The 27,245-nt window shown below is 40.5% G+C and overlaps 1 protein-coding gene across 1 annotated transcript in view; it reads left to right on the top strand.

Annotated features, from left to right (window-relative positions):
• Positions 1-2,473: 2,473 nt before the first annotated feature.
• Positions 2,474-27,245, top strand: part of TGFBR1 (transforming growth factor beta receptor 1) — a 73,285-nt gene continuing 48,513 nt past the window's right edge. The window contains exon 1 of the mRNA XM_020995548.2: positions 2,474-2,845. Coding sequence (XP_020851207.1) covers positions 2,593-2,845 — 253 coding nt within the window. The 5' untranslated portion in view covers positions 2,474-2,592. The remainder of the gene's footprint in view (positions 2,846-27,245) is intronic.

Below are 27,245 nucleotides of genomic sequence, written 5' to 3'. Positions count from 1 at the left end.
CCTGCTGGGAAACCAAGCTGGGCATCTGATGGAAAATGAGGTTAGTTGAAAGGTTCTGTGTTGACTGCTTAGCTTTCCAGCCTCCCAGTCTAAGGGGAGAGGCAACTGAGGGTGCTGAGGAGGTGCTGGATTATCAAAAGCTGAGTCTGCATGACGATAAGATTCCAGGTGAAGAGTTTATCCTGGGGGATGGCGTGAAATTCTTGGAGTTGAAACCAAGCAAAACGGTTGATGATAAATAAATCTAGTTAGATGGAGGCCTTCATGGATCCGGAGAGATACAGCTGGTCAGTGCCTATCCAGGATATTCTGAGGGAAACACTGTATCTGGCCCACAAACACATTCTAATCACTAGAAAACAAGCCGGATCAGGAATCAGAAACTTTTACAAGTTGAAGACATCAAGTTGCTGAACCCTATTCCTAAGAAAGGAGACAGTGAGGAGTACAAGAGGAGGCTATTTCCCTTCCTGTCGTTTCCTCTTCTCTCCCACTACAGGTAAGCAGACTGCACACAAAGGTCGCTAAATGGAGGGTGGGGTGGGGTGGTGTGTTGTGTCCCAGACTTTTGTCGTATCTGACTCTCAGTTACTCTATTTGGGGTGTTCTTGGCAGAAATACTGGAGTAGTTTACCATTTCCTTCTCCAGCTCATTTTTCAGACGAGAAAACTGAGGCAAACAAGGGTAAGTAACTTGCCCAGAGTCACACAGCTATTAAGTGTCTGAGGCCATATCTGAACTCATCTGAACCAGACTCCAGGTCCGTCTACTTTGTGCTCCAGGCACCAGTGAGTTAATTCATTTATCTTATCGATTTAAACTCCTTAAATACAAGCCACTCCAGAGAGAATAAAAACCATATTCATTTGCATCAACCTTAATCACCACCTCCCACTCTTAGCAGGCTTTTAAAGTCTAGATTTAAAGTGTTTTCTTAACTACTTTTATTAAGACGTTATCGCCGAACACATTTTAAGGGAATTCATAAACGAAGCTAAGTTCCTTATCCAAGTGAACAAGTCAAGTCAATAAACATTTATAAAGCACCTACTTTGTGCCAGGCGCTATGCAAAAACAGTCTTGGCCCTCAAAGAGCTCACATTATAATGGGAGAGAAAACATGCAAACAACAGAACAAAATATATACACGATAAACTGGAGGTAATCACTGAGGGGGGAGGTATTAAGTACTGGGACTGGGAAAGGCTTCTTGCAGAAGGTGGGATTTAGCAGTGACTTGAAGTCAGGAGGCTGAGGCAAGGACAGATCATTCATTAAGTTAAAAAAAGGATTTAAATCAAATATAAAATGGATATTTAAGTTTTCTTTTAAAAAAAGTTGTGTTAAAAAACTGCATAGTATTTGTATCGAAAGTAAAAGTATTTTATTGCAGAATCAGAAGTCTGGCTGCTAAATTATTTTGGCACATACTGAAGTGAAGGTGGGAGGAGTGTCTCTCAGCCGAGAAAATCAAGAATGGAAGAGTAGTTCAGCTTATTTTCGTCTTTAAGGAAACCAAAGATTCCCCAAAGAGGCACGCTGGATAACCGTTGTAATGCAAACACTGCATGTAGGTTTAAAACATTAGCCACTTGTGGTTTGCAAAACGAGATGCCTCATCTCGGCATATGTTCTCCCTACTCCTTCCTAGTTTCTCTTGAGTTTATTTGACTTTAATAGAAAGGGGCGAGCTGGAGAGGCACGGGCTCTTGCAGTCCTAGGAGGCTCTCGGCGATCGTGCGTGTAAAGTAGACCATCCTTCCCCTATCCTGCCGCTGGAGTTAGAAGAAAACGGGGTTGACCAATCTCGGCCTTCTTTCCTTTCCAGGCTCAATAAAAATAGTGGTTAAGAACAGAGGGCCCCGAGGTCACGTCTCTGTGGGCATAGTGGGAAGGGGGGCCGCGGAGCTCCAGCCCCTAGCTCCGCAGGGCGGGCAGTCTGGAGGCCCGCGGAGTGGACACTGGCCGGGGCTCCGAGGAGGAGAAGGGGGTGGGGGTTGAAGTGGGAGTGGGGGGGGATAGAAGAGTGGCCCGGAGCTAGCGGCAGCTCTGCAGTGGCCAAGGGCGATAACGGTCCCCCGGGAAGGGGTGCGGATGCCACAGTCACCGTGCAGAAAGTGCAGTGGATGTAAAGAAGCCCCAAAGAAGGCCCCCAGTCCTGAAACACTTCCCCTCTGCTGGCACAAGGTGCTCTCGCCCCGTGGCCGCCCCCAGCTCTAGGGACCCTAGAGCCCTCAGCTTCGGCTGCTGCTTCCTCTTCCACTGCACGGCTCACCGCTTCCCTCTTCTCGCACCATCCGAAACCTCCGGCGCGGGGGGCGCGGGGGGCGCGGGGGGCGCGGGGGACGCGGGGGACGCGGGGTGAGGGGGGGGCCGAGGAGAGGGCGGGTGAGTTCTGGGAGCCTGGGAAGGAGGCGGGGTGGGAGGGGTGAGCCTGTGGAGGGACTCGAAAGGAGGCGGGAGCCAGGCCGTTCCCTGCGCCCTCCGGCCCCGGATTGGCTGCGGCCCTGCGGGCCGGGCTCTCGCCTCTCTTGTTGTTCTGCCGTCTCGGCAGCTGCCGGGAGGCGGGGCCGGGACGTCCCTCGCAGCCAATGGGAGGGCCACCCCCGAGCAGTTACAAAGGGGCCGAACGAGGCCGCGGAGCGAGGCGAGGCTTTCTGGTTCCTCGGGGCGGGGGCACCGAGACGCGGCCCCGGCCCCTCCGAAGGACCGGACGCGGACTACGACGCGGGACCATGGAGCCGGCCGCGGCGGCGGCGGCCGTCGCGGGGAAGGCGGCCGTTCCTCCCCGCTACCAGATGTTTCTCCTCCTGGCGGCCACGGGGCTGGTCCCAGGGGCGGCGGGTGAGCCCGGGGGGGAGGGGCCGGGGCGGTGGCGGAGGTGGACGGGGGCGCTGGGGCTGCGGCCCCTTTCTCCAACATGGCGCGGGCCCCGGGGGCGCTGGTGGTGGTCGGGCGTCTTGGGCTAGCAGCGGGGGACTCCTCCTGGGGCTCTGCCGCCGCCTCGGCCAGACAGACCGCAGACAGAGATTGTGAGGAGGCGGGGGGTGCGGCGGCGCGGAGGGGAGGGGGTGCCCAGGCTCCCCGGGGGCTAGCCTCTCTGCCCCGGGCCGGGAGGGTGTATGGGGGGAGACGACAGGAGGGACTCTTCCCTCCCCCCCAGCCAGGCCGGAGTCTCCTGCCCCGCGTGCGGCCGGGGAAGGCAGGACATCCCCTCACCTATCTTTGTGTTCGCTCCGGGAGCAGAGGCTAACTAGGTGTGAAGAGGAGCGGCTGCCTTCCCGGTGTCTGGGGGGTGGGTGCAAGTGAATTCCATCACCCGATGACTAAGAATTATTTTCGCCATAGAAACTTGTCTGAATATTTGCTCTGCGTTTTGAAATGTTTGAATGGGAATTACTTTTTTTTTTTTTACACATTCATGAAACACGTGTTTGGGGAAGATTTGTTTTTCCTCTTGCTGCTAAATCATATCTCTAGTGGAGAAAGATGACTATCATGAACAGTAGCAGGTTGCTGCCATTCTAGGACTTGTGTAGACTTAAGACCTCGATCTTCTGGTACTTGAGGGAGAGAGATCGTTTTAGGAGGTGGAGAGGAATACAGACTTGGATGTGCTTCTCCGTGCACACACAACAGCGCCCACAAAAATAAATAAAGCCATAAAAACCCAACCAACCCCAAACCTCCCATTTTTGGAGCTAGGTAACATATATAAAGAGTGAGGTTGGTGGAAAGAGCCCTGGGATGAGAATCAGCCACTCTGCAAGCGTTTATTGAGTGCTCCGGCATGCCAGGCATTATGCTAAGCCCAGCAGATACAAAGAGGCAAAAATATGTCCGTGCCCTCGAGGAGCTCTCTTCTAAAAGGGAGATAATGTGAATTATCCTGTACGTAATCCGTATAATTTCTGTGGGAAGCTCTAACTGTGGGAGGGAACACGAAAGGCCTGTAGTATTGAGGTGGGTCTTGAGAGGCTAAGGGAAACAGAGAGTTAGAGGTGAGGAGGAAGAGCTTTCCAGGTGTGAGAGACAGTAAAAAGTCTTAGAGAGATGGAGGGAGTATCATGGGGGAAGAACCAGTAAGTACATTAGTAGAACGAGATAATGTCAAGTAGGCAGAAGGTAGTAAGGTATAGGAAGACTGCAAAGGTAGAAAGGGATCAGGCTGTGTAGGGTTTTCAAATGCCAAGCAGGACCTTTTGTATTTGATCCCGTTCCTGTGCCCTAGCTAAGATAATTCCAAATTGTGTTACCCTGGACAAGAAGGTAAAATCTCTCTGGGCCTTAATTTTCTTATCTGTCCAGTGAAGGGACAGGGCAAGATATCTCTAGGGTCCTTTTTAACTATTCAGCTCTGATCCTATGAAATTACACATATATATGGAATTCTCTGTTATTAATTTCCTTTCTGTAAGTCGCCTTAGAAGCAGTTGACCCAACAGTTTTTGATTATTTATTTTGTGTATTTACCCCACAAATTTTAAAACCTCTAAGCACTTTCTTGTGCTTTCAAGGGTTCCTTTTATTGCTATCAGTCTATGTTAAGGGATTACAAATTAATTTTAAGATGAACCTGTAAAAAGACTTTTTTTCTTTTGATGTGGATACACCTCCCCCAACTCATCATTCCTTTTGTCAGATTCTTGTTTGAATATTTCCACAAACTTTCTATGGAGTATCACCCCAACAGAAACTTTTCTAGGGTCTTTTTTTTAAAACTAAAACAGCACATGGACTGTCCCTCTGTTAATCCTTGCTCTTGCCACATGATCAGGACAAATTACCTGGTCCTACATATTATGGATGATATCTTTTATGCCAGAATTCTGCAATTGGCTTATATTTTAAATTTCCATTGCCCAAGGAAGTAATAATTAGAAGACGAATCTGCTGGAAAAGTAATAAATATATTCTTAAGGTAAATATAAATGACTTGTGACTTATCCATACCATTTAACACATGGATAATAATGGAAAATTGATTTTACTGATTTTTAAAAATTAACAATCTATCTTGCATTGTATTTGGTTAACATTTTTAAGTGCCTTTTCTGTGTAGAACATTGCATAGACATTTAGAAGTTACAAGTTCTATGTGCTGGACTACGCATAGAGAGAAACAGCTTGAAGCTATGGAAAGGGCACTGATTGGCCTTGGAGTCAGATGCTGCCTACTCTGTCACTTTAGGCCAGTCATTTAACTGTTATAAAATGGAGATCATAATTATACTCCCTCCCTTACCACATTGTTTCAAGGAAAGAGCCTTTAGTATTTCATAAATAACTTATTCCCTCCTTTGGAGGGAAGGCACAAACCCAGAAATCAATCATTTAACAAGTATTTATTAAGCAGCTACTATAGGCCAGGCATTATGCTGGGAATATACCAGAAAGAATTATATGCATAGGATGTTAGAAATGAATGAATGTTTTAGTACTCACTAATACAATTAAACTCCTTGCCTTGACTGTCCTAGCAGTGATTCACCTTGTTCAGAACTGCTAAGAAGCAGTCTTAATTGAGTATAAGCATAAGCATACCCCAAAGCTAATGAATAACGGCCACTTAGTTCGTGAATTTATGACCAGGTGAAACAATGTTATGGGGTAGTTTGTTTCATAGCAACAACATTATAAATGGAAGGTAGGTTACAGCCTGGCCAAAATTTTGACTATTTAAGTTTAAATTGCTCTCTACAGAGAATTGAGACTGAGTTTGGGGTGGATAGGGCTGTTTGGAAATAGTAACATTGGAAATGCAGAGACATTTGACACCATTAGAACATTTAGCATCACATCACATCTAGCTCAAATTGTATTCAGGCAACGGTTTTTTATTACTGTGTCTTTGATGAGCATTGCATAGGCAACTGGGAAGACCAACACATCCTAGGTGTACACAGAGTCAGCCAGGAGAACAGGAGAAGGAAAGGCAGAGGAGAGAAAGGGGAACTAGCTTGAGGGTAGAAACAAAGAATTTAATAGTATCCTGGAATAATACAGTGGGCTGGAACTTGCAGAGAGGAGTGACTAACTGCTTATACTCCTAGAAGTTAATCGGTGGTACCACATCACACCTATCAGATTAACATGACAAAACAGGAAAATGATAAATGTTGGAAAAGATGTGGGAAAATTGGAACACTAGTGCATTGTTGGTGGAGTTGTGAACTGAGCCAACCATTCTGGAGAGCAATTTGGAACTATTCCCAAAGGGCTGTAAAACTTCATACCCTTTGCTCTAGCAATACCACTACTAGGTCTGTATCCCAAAGAGATCATAAAAAAGGGAAAAGGACTCACATGTACAAAAATACTTATAGCAGCTCTTTTTGTGGTGGCCGGAAAATGTAAATTGAGGGGCTGCTCGTCAGTTGGGGAGTGGCTGAACAAGTTGTAGTATGTGAATGTAATGGAATACTATTCCCTAAGAAATGATGAGCAGGATACTCTCAGAAAAATCTGGAAGGGCTTACCTGAACTGATGCTGAGTGAAGTTAGCAGAACCAGAAGAACATTGTAGACAGTAACAGCAATGCAGTTAGATGACCAACTTTGATAGACTTAGCTCTTCTCAACAATGCAAGGATCTAAGACAATTCCAAAAGACTCATGATGGAAAATGCTGTCCACATCCAGAGAAAGAACTATGGAGTCTGAATGCAGATGGAAGCATAGGATTTTCTGTCTCTTTTTTTTGGTTGTTGTTTCTTTCTTGTGGTTTTTCCCTTTTGTTCTGATTCTTCTTTCACAACATGACTCATGTAGAAATATGTTTAATATATTGTACATGTGTAGCTTATATCAGACTGCATACTGTCTTGGGGAGGGAGGGAGAAAATTTAGAACTCAAAATCTTGTAAAAGTGAATGTGGAAAACTAAAAATGAATTAATTAAAATTTTTTTAAAAAAATTAATCAGTGGCATGAGTTTGGATATATAGTTCCTAAAAAAAATCTTGTTCATAGCTGGAAACTTTCCTAGTCAGACTTAGCTTCTTAGAGCAGACTGATGGAAAAGTGCTGTGCTCAGGAGCAAGAGGAAGGGGACAGGGGTTAGTTGATTAGAACAGGAACCTCATCAGAACCCAAATTTCCCTGTCACCTGTCTTTCAGTAATTGGATAACTAGAGGGACAGGGAATTTGGTTTGCAGAAGTTGAATTAAAATTAGTTTTTTTTTTTTGTTTTGTTTTGTTTTTAATCAAGGTACTTTCCTTTTGTATTTCAGAAATAGCTAGATGGAATATTTATCTTAGAATCATAGGATTTAGAGCCAGAAAGGATCTCATACTTGAAAATGAGCTCTAAAGAAGTCATCACTTGATGCATTCTTATGAACGAGGAGCAAATCAAACTAGACATTTATCAAGTACTTTTTATGGGCCAGGCACTGTGCTAGGTTCACAAATAACAAAGCAAGATAGTCCCTGCTCTTAAGCTGCTTATGTTACCCTGGGGGTGGGTAGGGTGCAGAATACAAAACATGTAAATGGTAGTAATGAAGAAATGATAATGGGGACTAAACCTGTGATTTCATTGTTGTCTGGGCCTCCCAATGTGTAGAAACCCCCTCCCTCTACCAATGCAGATTGAAACCCTTATAATTTGTAGTTTTTAGAAGTTGCCCAGGTACCTCAGTGCTGGAACACTAAAAGGTTAAATGACTTGTCTGGCATCATTTTACCAGGTTTTATCAGAGGCAGGACTTGAACCCAGGCCTTCCAGACTTCGTGGTTGCTTTTTTATCAGTTGCTCCATGCTGCCTTTTTGTACGTACAGTGTATATATGTACACCATAAATACACAGTTAATTGGGAGAGGGAAACACAAGGGAAGTCAGGTAGCATTTGAGTTGACAATAAAAGTACCAAGGGGTAGAGGAGGGGGAAGATGGTATTCTAGGCAGGGGACACTTCTGCCTGGCAGCAGATACAGGAGGCAGGAGATGGGATGTGGATAATAGCAAGTAGACTAGTTTGGCAGGCTCATAGAGTGAACCCAGGAAAGGGGTTAATACATAATCAGCCTGGAAAAATAGGCTGGAGCTAGATTGTGAAAAGCTTTAAATGCCAAAGGGTAGTTTTTATTTTATCACAAAGGCATTGCTGAATCATGGAAATTTCTCGAGCAGAGAAGTAGCATGGTTAGATTAACTGTGCTTTAGTGATATCACCTTGACACCGTGTGGATAGACTGGAGAAGGGCCAGTCAGAGTACAGGTAGATTAATTGATTAGGCTGTTGTGGAAGAGAGGTGATAAGGACTTGGTCTAGTGTGACTGTGGTGTAAGTAAAGATAAAATGAATGGATAGGAGTAGATAGTTAAGAAGCTGGGATTTATAAAACTTGGTAACTGAATAAAACTTGGTAACTGGTTAAATATTATTAGGGGGAAAGTAAAATTAAAGAGTTGAGGATGACTTTTAGGTTTTAAACATGAGTGATTAGAAATATGGTGGTACCCTCATCAGAAATGGGGAAGTTAGGAGGAGCCTGAATTTAGGGATAAGATAATGTGTTCTGTTTTGCATTTGTTGAGTTGAGATACCTGTGGGATATTCAGGTTGAGATGTCTTATCATGGAACTAAACAAGTGGGACTGAAGTTTAGTAGAGAGATTAGGGCTAGATATGTAGATTTGGGAGTCGTCTGCATAGAGATGAGAGTTGAATCTTTGGGAATTGGTGAAGATTACCAAGAGAGAGTATGTAGGGAGAAGAGCAAAAGGCCTAAGACAGAGACCTGGGATATGCCAATGCATAGGGGATAAGATATGAGAGATTATTCTGCAATGAAGATTGAGAAAGATGGGTCAGAAAAATAGAAAGACAGCACATGAGTAGTGTCAGAAAAACTCAGGGAGTAGTGTTTCCAGAAGGATAGAGTGGTGGATAGTGTCAAGCTTCAGATATTTAGCAGGATAAGGACTGAGAAAAGGCCATTGGTTTTAGCAATAAAGAGATAATTGGTGACCTCAGACCATAGAATGATTGTGATGGAAGCCAGATTACAAAGGGTTGAGATGTGAAAGCGAAGTAAGGAAGTGGAAGCAATAAATGTGGACAGCTTTATCTAGGATTCTGGCAGTGAAGAAGGAAGTCGAGAGTAAGGCCAAATAAAAGATTTTTAAAGATAGGGAAGATCTGGATATGTTGGCAGTGTGGAAGGAGCCACTGAATAAGGAGAGGTTGAAAATTAGACATAGAGAAGACACAATGGGAGGCACTAAATTCTGGAGGTGATAGAATGGGATGGGATCAAATAGAGGAGTTGGTATTTACAAAGAAAGGGGTCATCTACTGCCATGAGACTGAAGTGAGACTGAGAAGGATAGGGGATTGTGCTGAGGATATTGTACAGTTGAGAGGGAACTTTGTTGGAATGGTCTCAGGTTGTGTTTTTTTTTTTTCCTTCTTCAGTTAAGTGTAAGGGAAGGTCTGCTGAGAGAGGGTGGGGATGTGGTGATGGAGATGGTTTGAGAAGAGACAGCCAATGTGAGAAGAGTGATAGAAATAGAGTGGATCAAGGGAAAGTAAAAGGATTAGCTACTTAGACCTAGGTGAAGGAAGAATATAAATTGTAATGATCTCAAGTCATGAGGTTTGTGTGACTCATCCAGCTGTGTTTAGCAGCACTTGATGGAGCAGGCAGAGAATATGGAAATATTTCAGAACTGGAGTTTGGAAATGCTTCCATAGGACAATGGACTAGGGTTTAAGGACAGAGTATAGTTGAATTTCTTAACTGAACAATGGAAACTTTTGAGACCTAGAGAGACAGAATCCTGGGTGTGGGGAGGGTATCTTAATAAGTATCTTAGATATTTATTAGCTACATGTTCATGGGCAAATCACTTCAATCACTCTGGGTGCCAGTTTCCTTATCTGTAAAATAAGGCGGTTGGGCTTGATGATCTTGTAAGATCTCTTCCCCCACTAAATTTGTTTAAAAAAGGGCTGTGATGTAATCTCTTGTGAGTTGTTTCTATAAAGTCTGAAATTGAACGTTTCTCTTCCTCTGTATTCCATAATTGGTTTGTTTCATCTTAGGAACTGAAGAACCTGTATGGGGAACCCTACTTTAGGGTAGGGCTTAAAGTGTGGTTGAAAGGAAGGAATGCTAGACTACAGGAGACCCTCAGTTCAAATCCTAGCCTTGTTACTAACTAGTTGTTGAAATCTTAGACATATCATTTAATCTGTTTGGCTTTAGTTTTGTCATCTGTAAAATTCATTCATGCAAAACATGTGAACACCTATGTCCTGGACATTGTGTTTAGGTGCTGAGATACAAAGACAAAAACAGAGTTTACATTCTGTCAGGAGAAAATAACACAGATAAGGACTGTGGCAAGAACAGGTTTGGTGTTGGAAAATCTCAATTTGAATTCTGACTGCTGCCAGTGACCTTGGCAAGTCACTTATCTTTTCTGGACCTCAATTCCCTCATCTGTAAAATAATCTAGATGTTGGATTAGATGGTATCCCTCCCAGTTTTAACTTACGATAAGTAAATATAAAGCAAGAAGTAGTATGACATAATGGATGGAGAGCTAGCTAGCATAGGAGTCAGGAAGATGGGTTCAGGTCCAGACTGATACATATAGGCTTTGTAACCCTGGGAAAATCACTTATCTGTGCCTTAGAAAACTCAAGATATTATGATTCTGAATAATTGCAACTCTATTAGAGAGTTTCCTCATGAGGAATTTGTTGTTCAGTCATTTCAGTCTTGTCTGACTGTTTGTGACCCCAGTTGGAGTTTTCTTGGCAGGAATACTGGAGTGGTTTACTGTTTTTTTCTCCAATTCATTTTACAGATGAGGAACTGAGGCAAACAGGGTTAAGTGATTTGCCCAGGGTCACACAGCTAACAATTGTCTGAGGCCAGATTTGAACTCAGGAAGATAAGCTTGGTGCTTTGTCCACTTTGCCACCTAAATCATAGGTCTGTTCCCTGCTCTCCCCCTCACCCCAAGAAAGAGCAATTTGAAGGGAGTGGGGAAGATAGTTGCAAATACATTTTCCATTTATTAGTGGCTTTCCACAGTGCACTTTGGATGTTCCTTAGATATTGGCTAACTAGTAGGTTAGTTAACTCTGTTAACTCAGGTTTTTCATCTATAAAATGACAGATTGAATTGTCAGTTTTAGATTTAAATTCCTGTGATCTCTGATAAAAATACCTTTTATTTATGCAGCATGCTATAGTTTTCAGAGTGCTTCCATGATTTTGCTATGTGATTCTTGCAATAACTATAGAAGGTATATAGGACAAAAGTAATTATTACTTCTTTTGTGCATATGAAGAAACCAGGGCTCCATGAAGTTCACTGATCTGAATAAATTTATACACAGTATTTTGGCAAGCCAGTATTGGCAATCTTGTAATTTAGCCATCTTTTGACTCCTGATCCAGTGCAACTCTTGAAAGATTTAATGGATATTATAAATTTAGGAGGGTAGAGATTGCATCTTTTTACTTTTCCATCCTTCAAGGTGCTGATATACGCACATCCATACAGATGCTGATAAATAAAGGAATGTGTTTAAGTCTACTATGTGTAGACATCTGGCTAGGTGTTTGGAAAGGTACAAAGTTTAGAGAAGACATAAGCTTAAAGGCTAGTAAAACATATGATCAAAAAGTTCATAATGGCCGGGGGGGGGGTAGAGCCAAGATGGTGGAGTAAAAGCAGTGACTTTCTTGAGCTCTTCCCCAAAACCCTCCAAATACCTGTAAAAAATGGCTCTAAACAAATTCTAGAGCAGCAGAACCCACAAAAAGACAGAGTAAAACAAATTTCCAGGCCAAGACAACCTAGATGGTTGATTAGAAAGGTCTGTCGTGCCAGGCTGGGAGAGGAGCACAGTTCAGCATGGGCATGCAGGCAAAGACCAGGTTTCAACAAACCTGGAGCAGGCCTCAGAGGACTGAATCACAGGCAGCTGTGGTAGTTTCCAGACTTCTCAACCCACAAATGCCAAAGACAGCTTAGAAGGTCAGTAGGAAAAGTCTGTGACTGTGGTGAGAGAGAAGCTCAGTTCCAGACCCAGTCTCTTGGCACAGCCCTGGGGCAGCGACTGCTTCCAGAGCTCACCTCACAGACAGAGGAGGAATTGAGTGGCTAATCAGAGGGGGATTGCAGGAATCTCTTGCTTTACCTATCCTTGGATCTGGGTGGCAGTCCTGGGGTGAGGAAGAGCACTAGTGTGGTGGAGCTTGTAGTAGTGTTGGAGAGGGAATCATCCTCATTGTTCCAAGACAGAAAAGAGCATTTGTGGTCACTCACAGACCAGAGCATGGGCCAGGAAAGGAGGAAGCACCTCGCCCTTGATCATACCACCTTGGAAGAACTGAAAATTTACAGGTCCCTAGAAGTATCTCTGAAAACAGCTGCACAAAACCCCTGAAGCTTGGGACAGTACATTCTCCACACTGGAAGCAGACTCCTACCTTTGCAAAGAGTTTAAAACTCAAGTAATTGTCTGGGGAAATGAGCAAACAGTGCAAAAAGAGTCAGACCATAGAATCTTACTTTGGAGAAAAAGAAGATCAAAATATACAACCAGAAGAAGACAACAAAGTCAAAGCTCCTACATCCAAAGCCTCCAAGAAAAATATGAATCAGTCCCAGGCCATGGAAGAGCTCAAAAAAGACTTTGAGAAGCAAGTAAGAGAAGTAGAGGAAAAACTGGGAAGAGAAATGAGAATGATGCAAGAAAATCATGAAAAACAAGTCAACAGCTTGCTAAAGGAGACCCCCAAAAATACTGAAGGAAATAACACCTTAAAAAATAGCCTAGGGGGGCAGCTAGGTGTTGCAGTGAATAGAGGTCTGGCCTTGGAGTCAGGAGAACCTGATTTCAAATTCAGCCTCAGACACTTAACACTTACTCTTTATGTGACCCTGGGCAAGTCACTTAAGCCTGATCACCTCACCAAAAAGAAAAAAAAAAGGCCTAACCCAAAATGGCAAAAGAGGTCCAAAAAGCCAATGAGGAGAAGAATGCCTTGAAAAGCAGAATTGGCCAAATGGAAAAGGAAGTCCAAAAGCTCACTGAAGTAACTGCTTCCTTAAAAATTAGACTAGAGCAATTGGAAGATAGTGACTTTATAAGAAATCAAGACATAAAACAAAACCAAAAGAATGAAAAAATAGAAGACAGTGTGAAATATCTCATTGGAAAAACAGCTGACCTGGAAAACAGATCCGGGAGAGAGAATTTAAAAATTATTGGACTATCTGAAAGCCATGATCAAAAAAAGAGCCTAGACATCATCTTTCAAGAAATTTTCAAGGAAAACTAACCTGATATTCTAGAACAGAGGGTAAAATAGAAATGGAAAGAAACCACTGATCACCTCCTTAAAGAGATCCCCAAAGGAAAACTTCTAGGAATATTGTAGCCAAATTCCAGTTTCCAGGTCAAGGAGAAAAATATTTCAAGCAGCCAGAAAGAAACATTTCAAGTATTGTGGAAACACAGTAAGAGTAACACAAGATTTAGCAGCTTCTACTTTATTAAAGGACCACAGGGCATGGAATATAATATTTCCAGAGGGCAAAGGAGATAGGATTACAAGCAAGAATCACCTACCCAGCAAAACTGAGTATAATCCTTCAGGGGAAAAAATGGTCATTCAGTGAAATAGAGGACTTTCAAGCATTCTTGATGAAAAGACCAGAGCTGAATAGAAAATTTGACTTTCAAATATAAGACTCAAGAGAAGCATGAAGAGGTAAACTGGAAAGAGAAATCATAAGGGACTTATTAAGGTTGAACTGTTTACATTCCTGCATGGAAAGATGATATTTGTAATTCATGAGACCTTTGTCAATATTAGGGTAGTTGGAGGAAAAAAAAGTATATGTGTGTTGTGTGTGTGTGTATGTATGTGTGTATATATATATATATACACACACACACACACACACACATACACACACACGTATATGTGTATGTGGGTGTGTATGTGTTTATATATATACACACACGTATATGTGTGTGTGTATATATATATATACACACACACACATATGTATATATTTAGATTACATAGAGGGCACAGGATGAGTTGAAGTTGAAGGGGTGATATCTGGAGAATAAAATTAAGGGGTCAGGGAGGATTATACTAGGAGAAGGAGAAAGGGAGAGGTAGAATGGAGTAAATTATCTCACATAAAACAGACAAGAAAAGGCTTTTATGGTGGAGGAAAAGAGGGGGAAGATGAGAGGGAATGAGTGAATCTTATTCTCATCGGATTTGGCTTAAGGAGGGAATAGTATACAGACTCAATTGGGTATAGAAATCTATCTTACCCTACAGGAAAATAGAGGGAAAGGGAATAAGACAGCAGGGAGATGATAGAAGGGAGGGCAGATTGGGGGAGGGGGGTAATCAGAAGCAAACATTTCTGAGAAGGCACAGGGTCAAAAGAGAGAATAGAATAAATGAAGGGCGGGACAAGATGAAGGGAAATATGGTTAGTTTTTCACAATATGACTACTCTGGAAATGTTTTGCATGATTACACATGTATAACCTGTACCGAGTTGCTTGCCTTCTCAATGAGGGTGGGTGGGGAGGGAGGAAGGGAGAAAATTTGGAACTCAAAGTTTTAAAAACAAATGTTGAAAATTGTTTTTAATGCAACTGGGAAATAAGATATACAGGAATGGGGTACAGAAATCTATCCTGCCCTACAGGCATATAGAAGAGGAAGGAGATAAGAGAAGGGGGGAGAGGTAGAAGGGAGGGCAGATCAGGAGAAAGGGTATTCAGAATGCACATTGTTTTGGGGTGGGGGAAGAGATGAGATGGGGAGAAAATTTTGAACTCAAAATCTTGTGAAAGTGAATGTTGAAAACTAAAAATAAAGAAAAACAAGAAAAAAGTTCATAACACATGTTAAGTGATAAATGCATTAAAGAATTTCAAAACAAAATTCTGTGAAATCAGTGGAAAGGCTATGGCAGGGATTGAGAGAGAATTAGGGAAGATCTTCATGGAAGAATTGGTACTGAACTGTGCTTTAAAGAAAGGATAGCAAAACCGTTTCAAGCATAGGCAATGATTTGAGTACTCTGTTTTGGGAGTCAGGGAAGACTAGTTTAGCTAGAATATAGGTTTTGGAGGTGGGTAATATGAGGCAAGACTAGAAAAATGATGTGCAGTCTGATTGTAGAGGACCTTGAGTGCCAGGCAAAGGAGTTTGAACTTTTCTCAATAGTAAATAGGGACCCATTAAAGATTTTTGAGTGATGGAGTAAGATATAAGAATTATTATTCTTCTAGTGGTATGAAGGAAGATCAGATTAGATTGAGGTGAGTAGTGTCATGAAGATTTATTAAGAGGTGATTGCAGCACTCTGGGTAGGTGGTAGTAAGGACTTATACCAAGGTGGTGACAGTGGGAGAAGAGTGGATATATGACAAATGTCTCAGACATGAAATACATCTTAGTTATTGGGAATGAGAGGTGAGGAATATAGACAAATCAAGATAGGAGTTTTAATTGCTGATGGATCTATGGACCTCCCATATTGAGATGTCTTAAAACTAAATGGAGATACTCATCTAAATTTAAGAAGCGTGATCAGGACTAGAGATAGAGATTGGTATACAGTTATCCTTTCCACTTGGGGGGTTAGGGATGTGGTGCCCCCTCAATCTGGAAAATCCACGTTAAAATTTATTGGCCCTCCCTTTGTACCAGAGAAGAAGTCTGAATTATTATTTTCTGAGTTCCTAAATTTTTTCTGTGTCACCTGAGGGAGGCTTCCACAAAACTCCCAAAAATTCCCATTTAATTTCTTATGCCAACCCATGATATAACAAAACTTTGATGGGGAAAGTCACGATGTGGAAAGGATAACTGTAGCCTCTTCATAGAGGTAGGAGTTAAAATTATGATCATGAATGTGATTACCACAGGAGAGATGATATGTGGAGGAGAGAAAATTACTGGGCAGCACTCACAGCAAGAGGCTTGAAAGAGGACAATGAATGATAAAGAGAAGGTACCATTTAAGGAGCAAGAGAACCAGGAGAATGTAATGTTTTTGAAGTCAGCAGAGGCAAGAGTACCCAGGAGGGAGTGTTCAGTCATGTGAAACTAGAAGAGAGGTCAAGAATGACTGACTAAAAGAATGTGATTTGCTTATTAGATGTTCATTTGTGACCCTTGAGAGCAATTACAGTAGAGTGGTAGGGATGAGAGCCAGATTGCAAGGAGTTGAAGCAGTGAGGAGGGGGAAAGCAAAAGCATTAGGCATAGGTAACTGGATGAGCATAGGTGAGATACAAGAAAGTAAGCTAAGGAAGGATAGAAGACTCTCAAGAATGAAATTCTGAAGATAAATAAACAGTTCGAATGCCAAATGTTTAAAAAGTGATATGGAGGCACAAAAAACTAGTTATTGACTTACATTGAATAACTTTGTGTATGTATTGTGTACATGTGCACATGTTGTTTCACCCTATAGAATATAAGCTTCTTGAGGTTAGGGAGTGTTACTTTTATCTTCATATTTTTGCTCTTAGTTTGTACTTGGTACATAGAAGGGGTTTATTAATGGTTTCTTCATTGAACAAAGACACAGTTTAATGAAGGTTGTTTTTTTTTTGATTGAACAGAGACTTATAGAAGATGGAAGTGTGGGGAGTTAATGGAAAATGAACACAGAAGCATAGTAGGGTTGTGAGAACACTTTCAAGAGTGCTACAGCTCAAAATCTAGTGAGGAAAACTAAGACCAACAGTTTTATAAGCTATATTGAGAAGAGGAGAAAGCTGAGAAAAGGCAACAGAGCTGCTGTTTAGGGTTGATGAGATGAGACAGTGGAGAGAAGGTAGAACTATTTGACTTTTATTTTGCTCCTGTTTTCTTTACCAGGATAAAAATGGCTAGTAGGGAGCTATGAGAACACATAAACATGTGACTGCCCAGATGAACATCTCAGAGGTGATTGCTGAGCTCACAGTGAAGAGATCTTTGAAAAACTATGGAGAAAAGGAAGGTTGATGCATCAGAAAAGGGCAAATCTTTTTTTTTTTTTGAGAAGAGAGTGAAATCTAAATGAAGGGCTACTGAGCTAGAATTAAGTTCCTGGCAAAATTCTGGAACGTGTTATTAAAGGGTTACTTAGTGAGTGTCTAAAAAGAAGTAGCGAACACAAAAAGCCGATGTGGTCTCCTCAAGAACATGCTAGACAAATCTAAGAGAATTTTTTAGTTACAGTTTACTCAGATTTTCACAAGGCATTTGACAAAGTCGCTCTTGCTATTCTTGTGTGCAAGATGGAGACAGATGGACAATAGTACATTTAGATGAATGTGGACCTGGCTGATTGATTGGTCAGAACTGAAAGTGGTCTCTACTGGAGTTCTCAGGGATGCGTGATTGGCCCTTTGCTGTTTTTAACATTTTTTTCAGTGACTTGGAAAAGGCATAAATGGTGCCTTTATATTTGCAAATGATAAGCTGGGAGAGATAGTTAACCCACTGAATAATAGGACCCAAAGGAATCCTGACAGGCTAGAACATTGGGCTGAATCTAAGATAAAAGTTAATAGGGATAAATGCAAGATCTTACGCTTGGGGTCAAATTCAATTCACAAGGAGAAGATGGGGGTACATGGCTAGACAGCAGTTGATTTGAAAAAGATTGGGAGATTTTAGTTGACTTAAAGCCCAGTGTAAGTCAGTAGTGTAATAAATCAACCAAAAAAAGCCTAGTGCAGACTAAGACTTTGTTAAGAAAAACGTAGCATCTAGGTCTAGGGATTGAGGAGGTGATCAGTACCCTCCAGTCTGCTGTGGTCAGACATATTAAGTTATAGTGTTTACTTCTAAGCATTATATTTTAAGAAGAATCCAGAGGATTGTGGCCAAATTGTGAAAATATTTTGAGATCATGCCTTAAGGAAATCTGTTGAAAGAATTGTAGCTGTTTGGGCTAGGGAATACACATGAGTTTCCTGGTAGCTGTCTTCAAATTTTTTCAATGAGTATTATGTGGAAGAAGGAATAGACTTGTCTGATGTGGCTCTGGAGGGCAAATAAAACTAGGAGCAGGGGCTAGAAGTTTCAGAGAGGTAGATTTAGGCTTGATCGTAACAAAACTCTAAAAAATAAAATAGTCTGCTTGGAAAGGTTGTTGGTTCCATGTCACTAGCAGACTTCTAGCAAATGATTGATTGCTTTTTGTTAGGTATTTTGTAGAAGGAATTCTTTTTCAGCTGTGGGTTGGGTTTGATGGACTCTGAGGTTCTTTCCAACTCTGAGAGTCTGCAAAACACATGTTTAGGATTAGAAACTTGGGTTTCACATGAGAAATAATTGTGGTTTACTTTAGGTACCTAAGCAGGAAAGTGACATGATCAAAATGACAGTTAAGGAAAGTAATATTTTCTGCTGTGGGTCGGGAAATAAGAGATTGGAAGTAAGAAATTTTGCTAAAAAGCTTTTGGAATTATAAAAATTTATTACCATCCACATTTTAAAAATTGTACATCCTGAGCAATTACTAAGGTTTTTTACCCTTTTAAATAATTTGAACTGTGCATAGAAAGATCCCATAACTTCTCTGATATTGAGAACTTTTCATCTTCAATATAGTCTTCTGCAGATATTTGGAAATAAATTTACTACTTTAGTGTTTAGTTTCGGTCACTCACTGCTTTCATAAAAGAGTGGCCTTCGAACAGATGAACTTTGTTGTGGCATGTTTTATGAGACTGCATCACATTTGCATTCCTACTTCTTTGATTGAGAGTAGAGGTATTTGCTTCGGAGGGATCTTTTTTTCAGTGGGACCATCTAATAGTATACTTAGGTTGAATGGCCTGTAAATATTTTGTTGATTGAGCTACAAGTTTAGCTTAGCAAAACTGTTATATTTAGAATATTTTTATTTTTTTCTCAATAATAGCAATAGAAAGTTTTTAAACTACATTACACATAGCTTTAGAAATATAATTTTGATTATGATGCATACTAAGTTTTCTGGTGTGTACTTGCAGGTGGATCATTTGCGAATTTTGGATTTTTTTATTTTCCTTTGCTGATGTATACTTTTTCCCCAAGGTCAGGTAGCTGTTATCTCTTTAAACTTTCAGTTTATGTATGTTTTGTCAGATTGCTTATAAAATTTTATAGAATAAAATTGATTGATAGCTATTCAGAGTCATAGACGCTGGAGCTAAAGGTGAGCAAGGCTCAGAGAGAAGTGACTTCTTGAAGAACACAGTGAACAAATGACAGACGTAGGCTAACAGGCCTGTAGTACACTTTCAGTCTCTTGAATGTGCATGTAGAAAGAGAAGAAGGTGGAAAAGAAATTTAGAGAAACTTTTGGGGACGTTTTATTACAGATTTCTTTGTAGATGTGCTGGTCTTTGTGGCATTTGTTAATAACAATAAAAGCATTTTTTTTCATTTAGGTAACACAGTTGAAGTTTTAATTTTTTTCTTACTTATTAGATAAGGATACATGTTTCCTTCAGCTCATCTTCCTTATTATCTTGTAATACATTTAGGCTTCCCTGTCACTGAATTTAAGATAATTTGATCTTTATTGATAATTAAATAATCGTAATAACTTCCCCTTTCCCTATTTTAAATAACTTTTATTCATAATAAACTCAATGGTAAAATCATCATTAAAGTTCTTTGTAATTTTAAATAGCTTACTTAAATTGTCACACTGTACGTTTTAAAGTTGACAGAATTTCAGATCCTCTCTGAAAGAAACTACTGATAATCATCTTGCATTTATCTTAAACCAATCAATTGAGAGCTGTTTAGTTTCTGAATGCCTACTATATGATGTACAGTATTCTAAGCAGTTTGGGGGTTAGAGAAAAAATATGAAACATTGGCCTTGCTTTCAGTCAACTTTAGCTTTATCTGGGAAAGCAAAAGTAGCAGAGTGAAGTAAGTCAACTGCTTATTGCTGTCAGCTTTTACCAATTTTCACTAGGCCTTTTTCTCTTTGTTTTTCCCCTCTATCCTCCCCAAATAATTTTCTTCTTAATTCACCTAAAACATAACAGGGTTTTAAAAGCTTTAATGAAAATGAAAAGCAAAATAAACATATATTAAAAAAAACTTCATAGATGCTTCCTCCCCCTGTAAATTATTTCCCTATATATCCTTCCTATCTTAATGTACCCTCTCTTACAACAAAGAAAAAGTTAAGCAAAACAAACTGATAGGGCAAATCGTTTCTGACAGTATCTATTTTGTTCCCATAGCCCCCCACCTTTCTACTGAGAGGAAAGATACAGGTTTCATCATCTGTTTTCTGGAACTAGGAGGAGAGTAATATGTAATCAGTCTGGGAAGGTAGGATGGAGCCAGATTGTGAAGGGCTTTAATTTTCAGCTGTAATAAAAGAAAGGTTGTTTCATCGTAACCGTTGTTCTTAAGAAAGATTGGTCTTGTGTTGGACTTTGAAGGATATGTAGAATTTCTGTAGGAGAGAAGGGAAGGCATTCTAAGGGAAGCAGAAAAAAGACAGTGAATCAAAGAACATTATATGTGTGTAAGATACTATTAGCAGCCAGTACTTAGTTGTTGCCACTAGTGCCTGTGTAGTCAAGAGGATTGTCGCCAGATTACCCCTCCTTCCTTTTGGATTCCCTTATAGCAATTTTCTCTTATTGTCTAGTTGGCAAATTGAATTGTGCTTTCTGTTCAGGAATTGATGATTATGATCTTAGCCTATCCTAATGCTTCCTTATTCTGCTGCCTTTTTCTGTCAGCTACTCAGTGTTGTTTCTTCTTGGTTTTTGCCTCCACTCTCTGGAACCGATTACGTGACTCATATACTGGTTGTTTGAGCCCCGCTTGTTTTAGGTTAGCAGCTTTCTCCATTTTCCTAGGTGCAAACCTTACTGATTACATAATAGTTTCTATTTATAATGTGAGGACACCTTGTACAGGCATTCTGTTACATTTTTACGATATAATATCTTTAAAAATTCATAAAACCTGAAATACAAAACTTCCACCAAGGTTAGGACCAGAGAGATTTGGGAGACATCAGAATAGAGGTAATATAAAAGTCATAATAATAGATGAGCACTCTGAGGAGAGTTGAGAGAAAGAAGGTGACATATCATCTGTGTATGTATCTAAGTAATTTGGTAGATTTAGTACCAATCATAATGGAGTAATGAGGAGTCTTTTTACTACATATACCTGTTGATTTATTTGACAATACTTTCTCCTATTGAGAGCCTACTATTATGATTCTATGAAAAATATTACTCTGTAGATAATTTTTAGAGCCTTGAAATAAATCATTTTGTCAAAACAAGCATTTTTGAATTATTAAATTATTTAGTTATGATTTATAATTTGTTATTTTATATTTGTATACCTTTATAGTCAGGCATGTATGTTTCTGTGTGTGTATGTGTATGTATACACACACAGAATATATGCATAACACATTTTAATAGTGGTATTTACTTGAAGCCACCATAGAATGAGTCATACCAAAGTCATCATATTTCCCTTTATTGATGTGGTCAGCAGCCAGTTAGACAGTAGTTTCGGGGTTTCAGTAAGGCATCTGACAATCACTTATGGTATTCTTGTTGTCAAGATGGATAAAAATATAGATTATAATGTATTTTGGTATATATAAGCATTTGAATGACTGTAGCTAAAAAATAGTGATGAATGGATTTGATGTTAATTTGGAGAAAAGTTTTTCTCTAGGACTCCATCCTCAGCCTTTTTGCTGTTCAGTATATTTATTAGTCCATTGGATAAAGTTGGAAAAAGGCCTATGCCTTCTGTCAAATTTGCTGATGAACTAAGTCTGAGAGAGGTATAATTTTGGATAATCAAATCAAGGTCCAAAAAGGTCTCAACAACCTGGAGGTAAGCTAAAACTAACAAGCATGAAATTGAATGGAGATAGATATGTAGTCCTTCATTTAAGATTACGAATAAGGTGTAATGACTTGTGGTTTCACTGGTATAGGAAATCCCAGATGAGGAAACTTCTTTCACCAGTGCAGGTTAGTTTGCACCTTTTTAGTATTTTATAGTCATGGAGTTGCCTTTCTAGGCAACTCAGTGTTCTCACTGAGAGTTATAAATTGCTCAGGGCCACACAGCCAGTATACCGCAGAGCCAGTACTTGAATTCAGGTCTTTGCTTCCAATGCCAGCTCTCTTTACTCTGTCACACTATCTCTTTTTTTAGATTTAAAAAGATATACATGAGGAAGCTTTTTCTTAATAACTTCCTTTATGTGAGTCAATTTATAATAAATACTAAGCAGATTTAGTTTGCTTCAAGCTTAACATGATTCTGCAATGTGTCAAAAACTAATGTACTCTTAGGTTTCACAGTGAAAAGAACAAAGGAGATTCTAGTCTCTAGTTCTGCTCTGGTCAGACTGTATTAATAAAGTTCAGTTCTGTGCAACACATTTCAAAAAGTGAACTAACAGATTGAAGCAGGTCCAGCTAAGAATGACCAGGGTGGTGAGGGACTCTCAAATTTATGTCATAATAGGAACAGTTAAATTGAGAAGAAAATGCAACAGCAAAAATATTGATTAGGTATTTATTATGTTCAGAACCCTGTTTTACTTACTGGGTTTTGAAGTAAGATGGATTCTTTGTCTTCGCCATCCTGACAGGATGGAGAGAATTTGGAAGTAGCACTTGGGAACAGGGAACATCCTGGCCCAGCGTTTTGGGGGCATGAAAGAAGAAGCATCTTGTATTGGAGAGCATGAGTGATATGTCATATTTTCTGGAGGGAACCAGGTTTCCATTCCAGGTTTCTCCATGTAAGAACATGGAGAAAATATGAAAGAGTCTAGTATAAAGGGAAGTTTGTTAATAATAGAACAAGTTCTAGAAAGTAAAGTAGAAGAAGAGGGGTCAGAAGATACCCTAGGGTGGGGTAGGGCAGGGCAGAGCTAATCAAGCATTTATATAATGCCTGCAATGACTGGTCTTGTTACTGGAAAACAGATAATGAAACACAAGAAGATACAATCCAGACAGCTGTGACTTTGCTTGGTAGAGGTTAAGAGTTTTTGTAGTTAAATCTCCATGGTCTTTTTTTGGTTCTTCCTGTAATTAATGATGTACATTTGTGAGATGGTCTTTCTAGAATAAGAGTAACTGTCATGGTAATGTAACATGATGAGACTATCTGACTCCTAGGGGACTGAGTCCCGAAAGCATTACCCTTTAATACAGCCAATAGCTGTAGCACTTTTTGGATTTTGGGTTCAATATAAGGGTATCTCCATTATGGGTGAATTAGCATGCCCCAGAGTGCCATTTGGAGTGTATATAGGTATAGAAATAGTTGTTGCCTTGGACCTAGCTCAGAACAGAGATTTAAGGACTGAGTTTGGGGCAAAGATTTTGCTCTCCCAAAGTCTCTTCCCACATATTACCAGAACTGAATGAAGGAATCAGGAAGTGGTAATGTCATCATGATGGGTTACTAGTTCAAGAGTTTGAAGGTAAAGATATGACGTTCTTGAGACTTTTTATATTTCTTTTTTTTAATATAAATTTATTTATTTTTAGTTCTCAACATTCACTCCCACAAGTTTTTGAATTCCAAATGTTCACCCCATCTCCCCCCCCCCCACCCCAAGATGGCATGCGTTCTGAATATCCCTTCCCCTAGTCTGTCCTCTCTTCTCTCTCCCCTTCTCTTATCCCCTTCCCCTTCTGTTTTCCTGTAGGGCAGTGTAGACTTCTGTACCCCATTTCCTTTATTTCTTATTTCCCAGTAGCATGTGAAAACATTTTTATGAAACATAAATTTTTTAAACTTTAGGTTTCAAATTTTCTCTCTTCCTCCCTCCCCACCCACCCTCATTGAAAAGGCAAGCAACTCAATATAGGTTGTACATGTGCAGTTATGCAAAACATGTCCATAGTAGACATGTTGTGAAAAACTAACTCTATTTCCCTTAATCCTATCCTGCCCTTCCATTTATTCTATTCTTTCTTTTGACCCTGTCCCTCCTCAAAGTATTTACTTCTGATTACCCCTTTCCCAATCTGCCCTCCTCTCTATCATCCCCCTGCTCTCTTGTCCCCTTCTCCCCCTATTTTCTTGTAGGGTAAGACAGATTTCCATACCCAACTGAATGTGTATGTTATTCCCTCCTTAAGCCAAATCCTATGAGAATAAGATTCACTCATTCCCTCTCACCTTCCCCCATTTCCCCTCCACTGTAAGAGACTTTTCTGGGTTTTTTTTTTTGTGTGAGATAATTTACCCCATTCTACCTCTCCCTTTCTTCTTCTTGGAGTATAATCCTCTCTCATCCCTTAATTTTATTCTCCAGATATGACCCCTTAATCTTCAATTCACCCTGTGCCCTCTATCTATCTATCTATCTATCTATCTATCTATCTATCTATCTATCTATCTATCTATCTATCTGTCTATATATCTATCTATCTATACATACATATAATTTTTTTCCTCCAACTACCCCAATACTGACAAAGGTCTCATGAGTTATAAATATCATCTTTCCATGCAGGAATGTAAACAGTTCAACCTTAATAAGTCTCTTATGATTTCTCTTTCCTGTTTACCTCTTCATGTTCCACTGGAGTCCTGTATTTGAAAGTCAAATTTTCTATTCAGCTCTGGTCTTTTCATCAAGAATGCTTGAAAGTCCTCTATTTCACTGAATGACCATTTTTTCCCCTGAAGGATTATACTCAGTTTTGCTGGGTAGGTGATTCTTGGTTGTAATCCTATCTCCTTTGCCCTCCGGAATATTATATTCCATGCCCTGCGGTCCTTTAATGTAGAAGCTGCTAAATCTTGTGTTATTCTTACTGTGTTTCCACAATACTTGAATTGTTTCTTTCTGGCTGCTTGAAATATTTCCTCCTTGACCTGGAAACTGGAATTTGGCTACAATATTCCTAGAAGTTTTCCTTTGGGGATCTCTTTAAGGAGGTGATCAGTGGTTTCTTTCCATTTCTATTTTGCCCTCTGGTTCTAATATCAGGTTAGTTTTCCTTGATAATTTCTTGAAAGATGATGTCTAGGCTCTTTTTTTGATCATGGCTTTCAGATAGTCCAATAATTTTTAAATTCTCTCTCCTGGATCTATTTTCCAGGTCAGTTGTTTTTCCAATGAGATATTTCACATTGTTTTCTAATTTTTCATTCTTTTGGATTTGTTCTGCTGTGTCTTGATTTCTCATAAAGTCACTATCTTCCAATTGCTCTATTCTAATTTTTAAGGAAGTATTTTCTTCAGTAATCTTTTGGACTTCCTTTTCATTTGGCCAATTTTTCTTTTTAGGGCATTCTTCTCCTCATTGGCTTTTTGGACCTCTTTTGCCATTTGGGTTAGGCTATTTTTTAAGGTGTTATTTTCTTCAGTATTTTTTTGGGTCTCCTTTAGCAAGCTGTTGACTTGTTTTTCATGATTTTCTTGCATCACTCTCAGTTTTTCCTTTACTTCCCTTACTTGCTTCTCAAAATCCCTTTTGAGCTCTTCCAAGGCCTGGGACTGATTCATATTTTTCTTGGAGGCTTTGGATGTAGGAACTTTGACTTTGTTGTCTTCTTCTGGTTGTATATTTTGATCTTCTTTTTCACCAAAGTAAGATTCTATGGTCTGACTCTTTTTGCGCTGCTTGCTCATGATTCCAGCCAATTACTTGAGTTTTAAACTCTTTGTTAAGGTAGGAGTCTGCTTCCAGTGTGGAGAATGTATTGTCCCAAGCTTCAGGGGTTTGTATAGCTGTTTTCAGAGATACTTCTAGGGACCTGTAAATTTTCAGTTCTTCCAAGGTGGTATGATAAGGGGCGAGGTGTTTACTCCTTTCCTGGCCTGTGACCACAAGTATTCCTTTCTTTCCTGTTACTCTGAGGAAGGGTTACTCTCCACAGCCACTCCAAGCTCCACCACACCAGCGCTCCTCCTTACCCTAGCACTGCTGCCAGAACTGTGACCCAGATCCACACACGGGCAAAGCAAGAGATTCCTGCCTCAGCACTGACAAAGAGATCCCTGCAGTCCCTCTCTGATCAGCCACTGGATTCCCCCTCAGTCTGTGGGCCAGAAGCTCGGGAAGCAGCTGCGCGTCCCCCCCCCCCCGGCCACGTTCTTGGGGAATGGAGCTGAAACCCCACCTTCCTGTCTCAGCATCGATAGAAACAGACTTTTCTCACTGACCTTCTAAGTTGTCTTTGGCATTGGTGGATTGAGGGGGTCTGGAAACCTCCACAGCTGCCTGTGATTCAGTCCTCTGAGGCCTGCTTCAGGTTTGCTGCGGCCTGCGTGCCTATGCCGCGTTGCGCTGCGCTCCCAGCCCGGTGCGATATGTCTTTCTGATCAATCAGCCAGGTTGTCTTTGGCTGGAAATTTGTTTCATTCTTCCTTTTTGTGGGTTCTGCTGCTTCAGAATATGTTTAGAGCCATTTTTTATGAGTATTTGGAGGGGTTTGGGGGAGAGCTCAAGCAAGTCACTGCTTTCACTCCGCCATCTTGGCTCTGCCCCCCAATCACGAGCTCTTTTTAAGTTTATCTTGGCATATGGTGTGAGATGTTCATCTGTGCCTAATATCTGTCAGACTTTTCCTGGAGGAACTTTGTTGTCAGAGCCTATGATCTTGGTCTTCTCCATTTCTTGCAGGGTTTTGTTATTCTACCCCATTTCCTTAACTCTCTCACAGTTCCCTTCAGCGCTTCTCTGTGGGACTGAGAAACATAGCCCTCTACTCATGGTCAAATTGGTAGTTTGAGCCTTTTGCATGATCTTCAGATCTGTGTATGGATCATCCATGTCTAGTGAGCGGTGATAGAATGAGGTGGTGGTAAGATAATTTTCCTGAGCATTCTCAGCTAAACCCAGTAAAATGCAGGCCTCTCTTAATCCTTCTGGATGACAGATCCTCTTTCTGTGAAGACACAGCTGGGCCAACAGCTAAACCCAATTAGTCCCATAAAACTATTGCCATAAATAGAAAATAAGTTCCTGTACAGTTAAAATTATTTCTTTATAAAATACATATAAAAAGACCACACTGCTAATACTAAACACCCCTTAAAAAGAATACAGTTATCCCTGGGCCCTTTTCCAGATACAGCCTTGCTATAACTTGACCATTCCTATAGTGACCTTGGTTCTGTCCTTTCCCGGATGGTTAGAAAACTTATGCTTATTTGGGCCAGGGATGTATTAGTTTGCCAGGGCCAGAAT

Source organism: Phascolarctos cinereus, unplaced genomic scaffold (assembly GCF_003287225.1).
Source record: "Phascolarctos cinereus isolate Bilbo 61053 unplaced genomic scaffold, phaCin_HiC Scaffold_4;HRSCAF=312, whole genome shotgun sequence".
NCBI lineage: Eukaryota > Metazoa > Chordata > Mammalia > Diprotodontia > Phascolarctidae > Phascolarctos > Phascolarctos cinereus.
The sequence above is the reverse complement of the archived record's forward strand: the minus strand, read 5'-3'. Positions and strand labels throughout refer to the sequence as shown.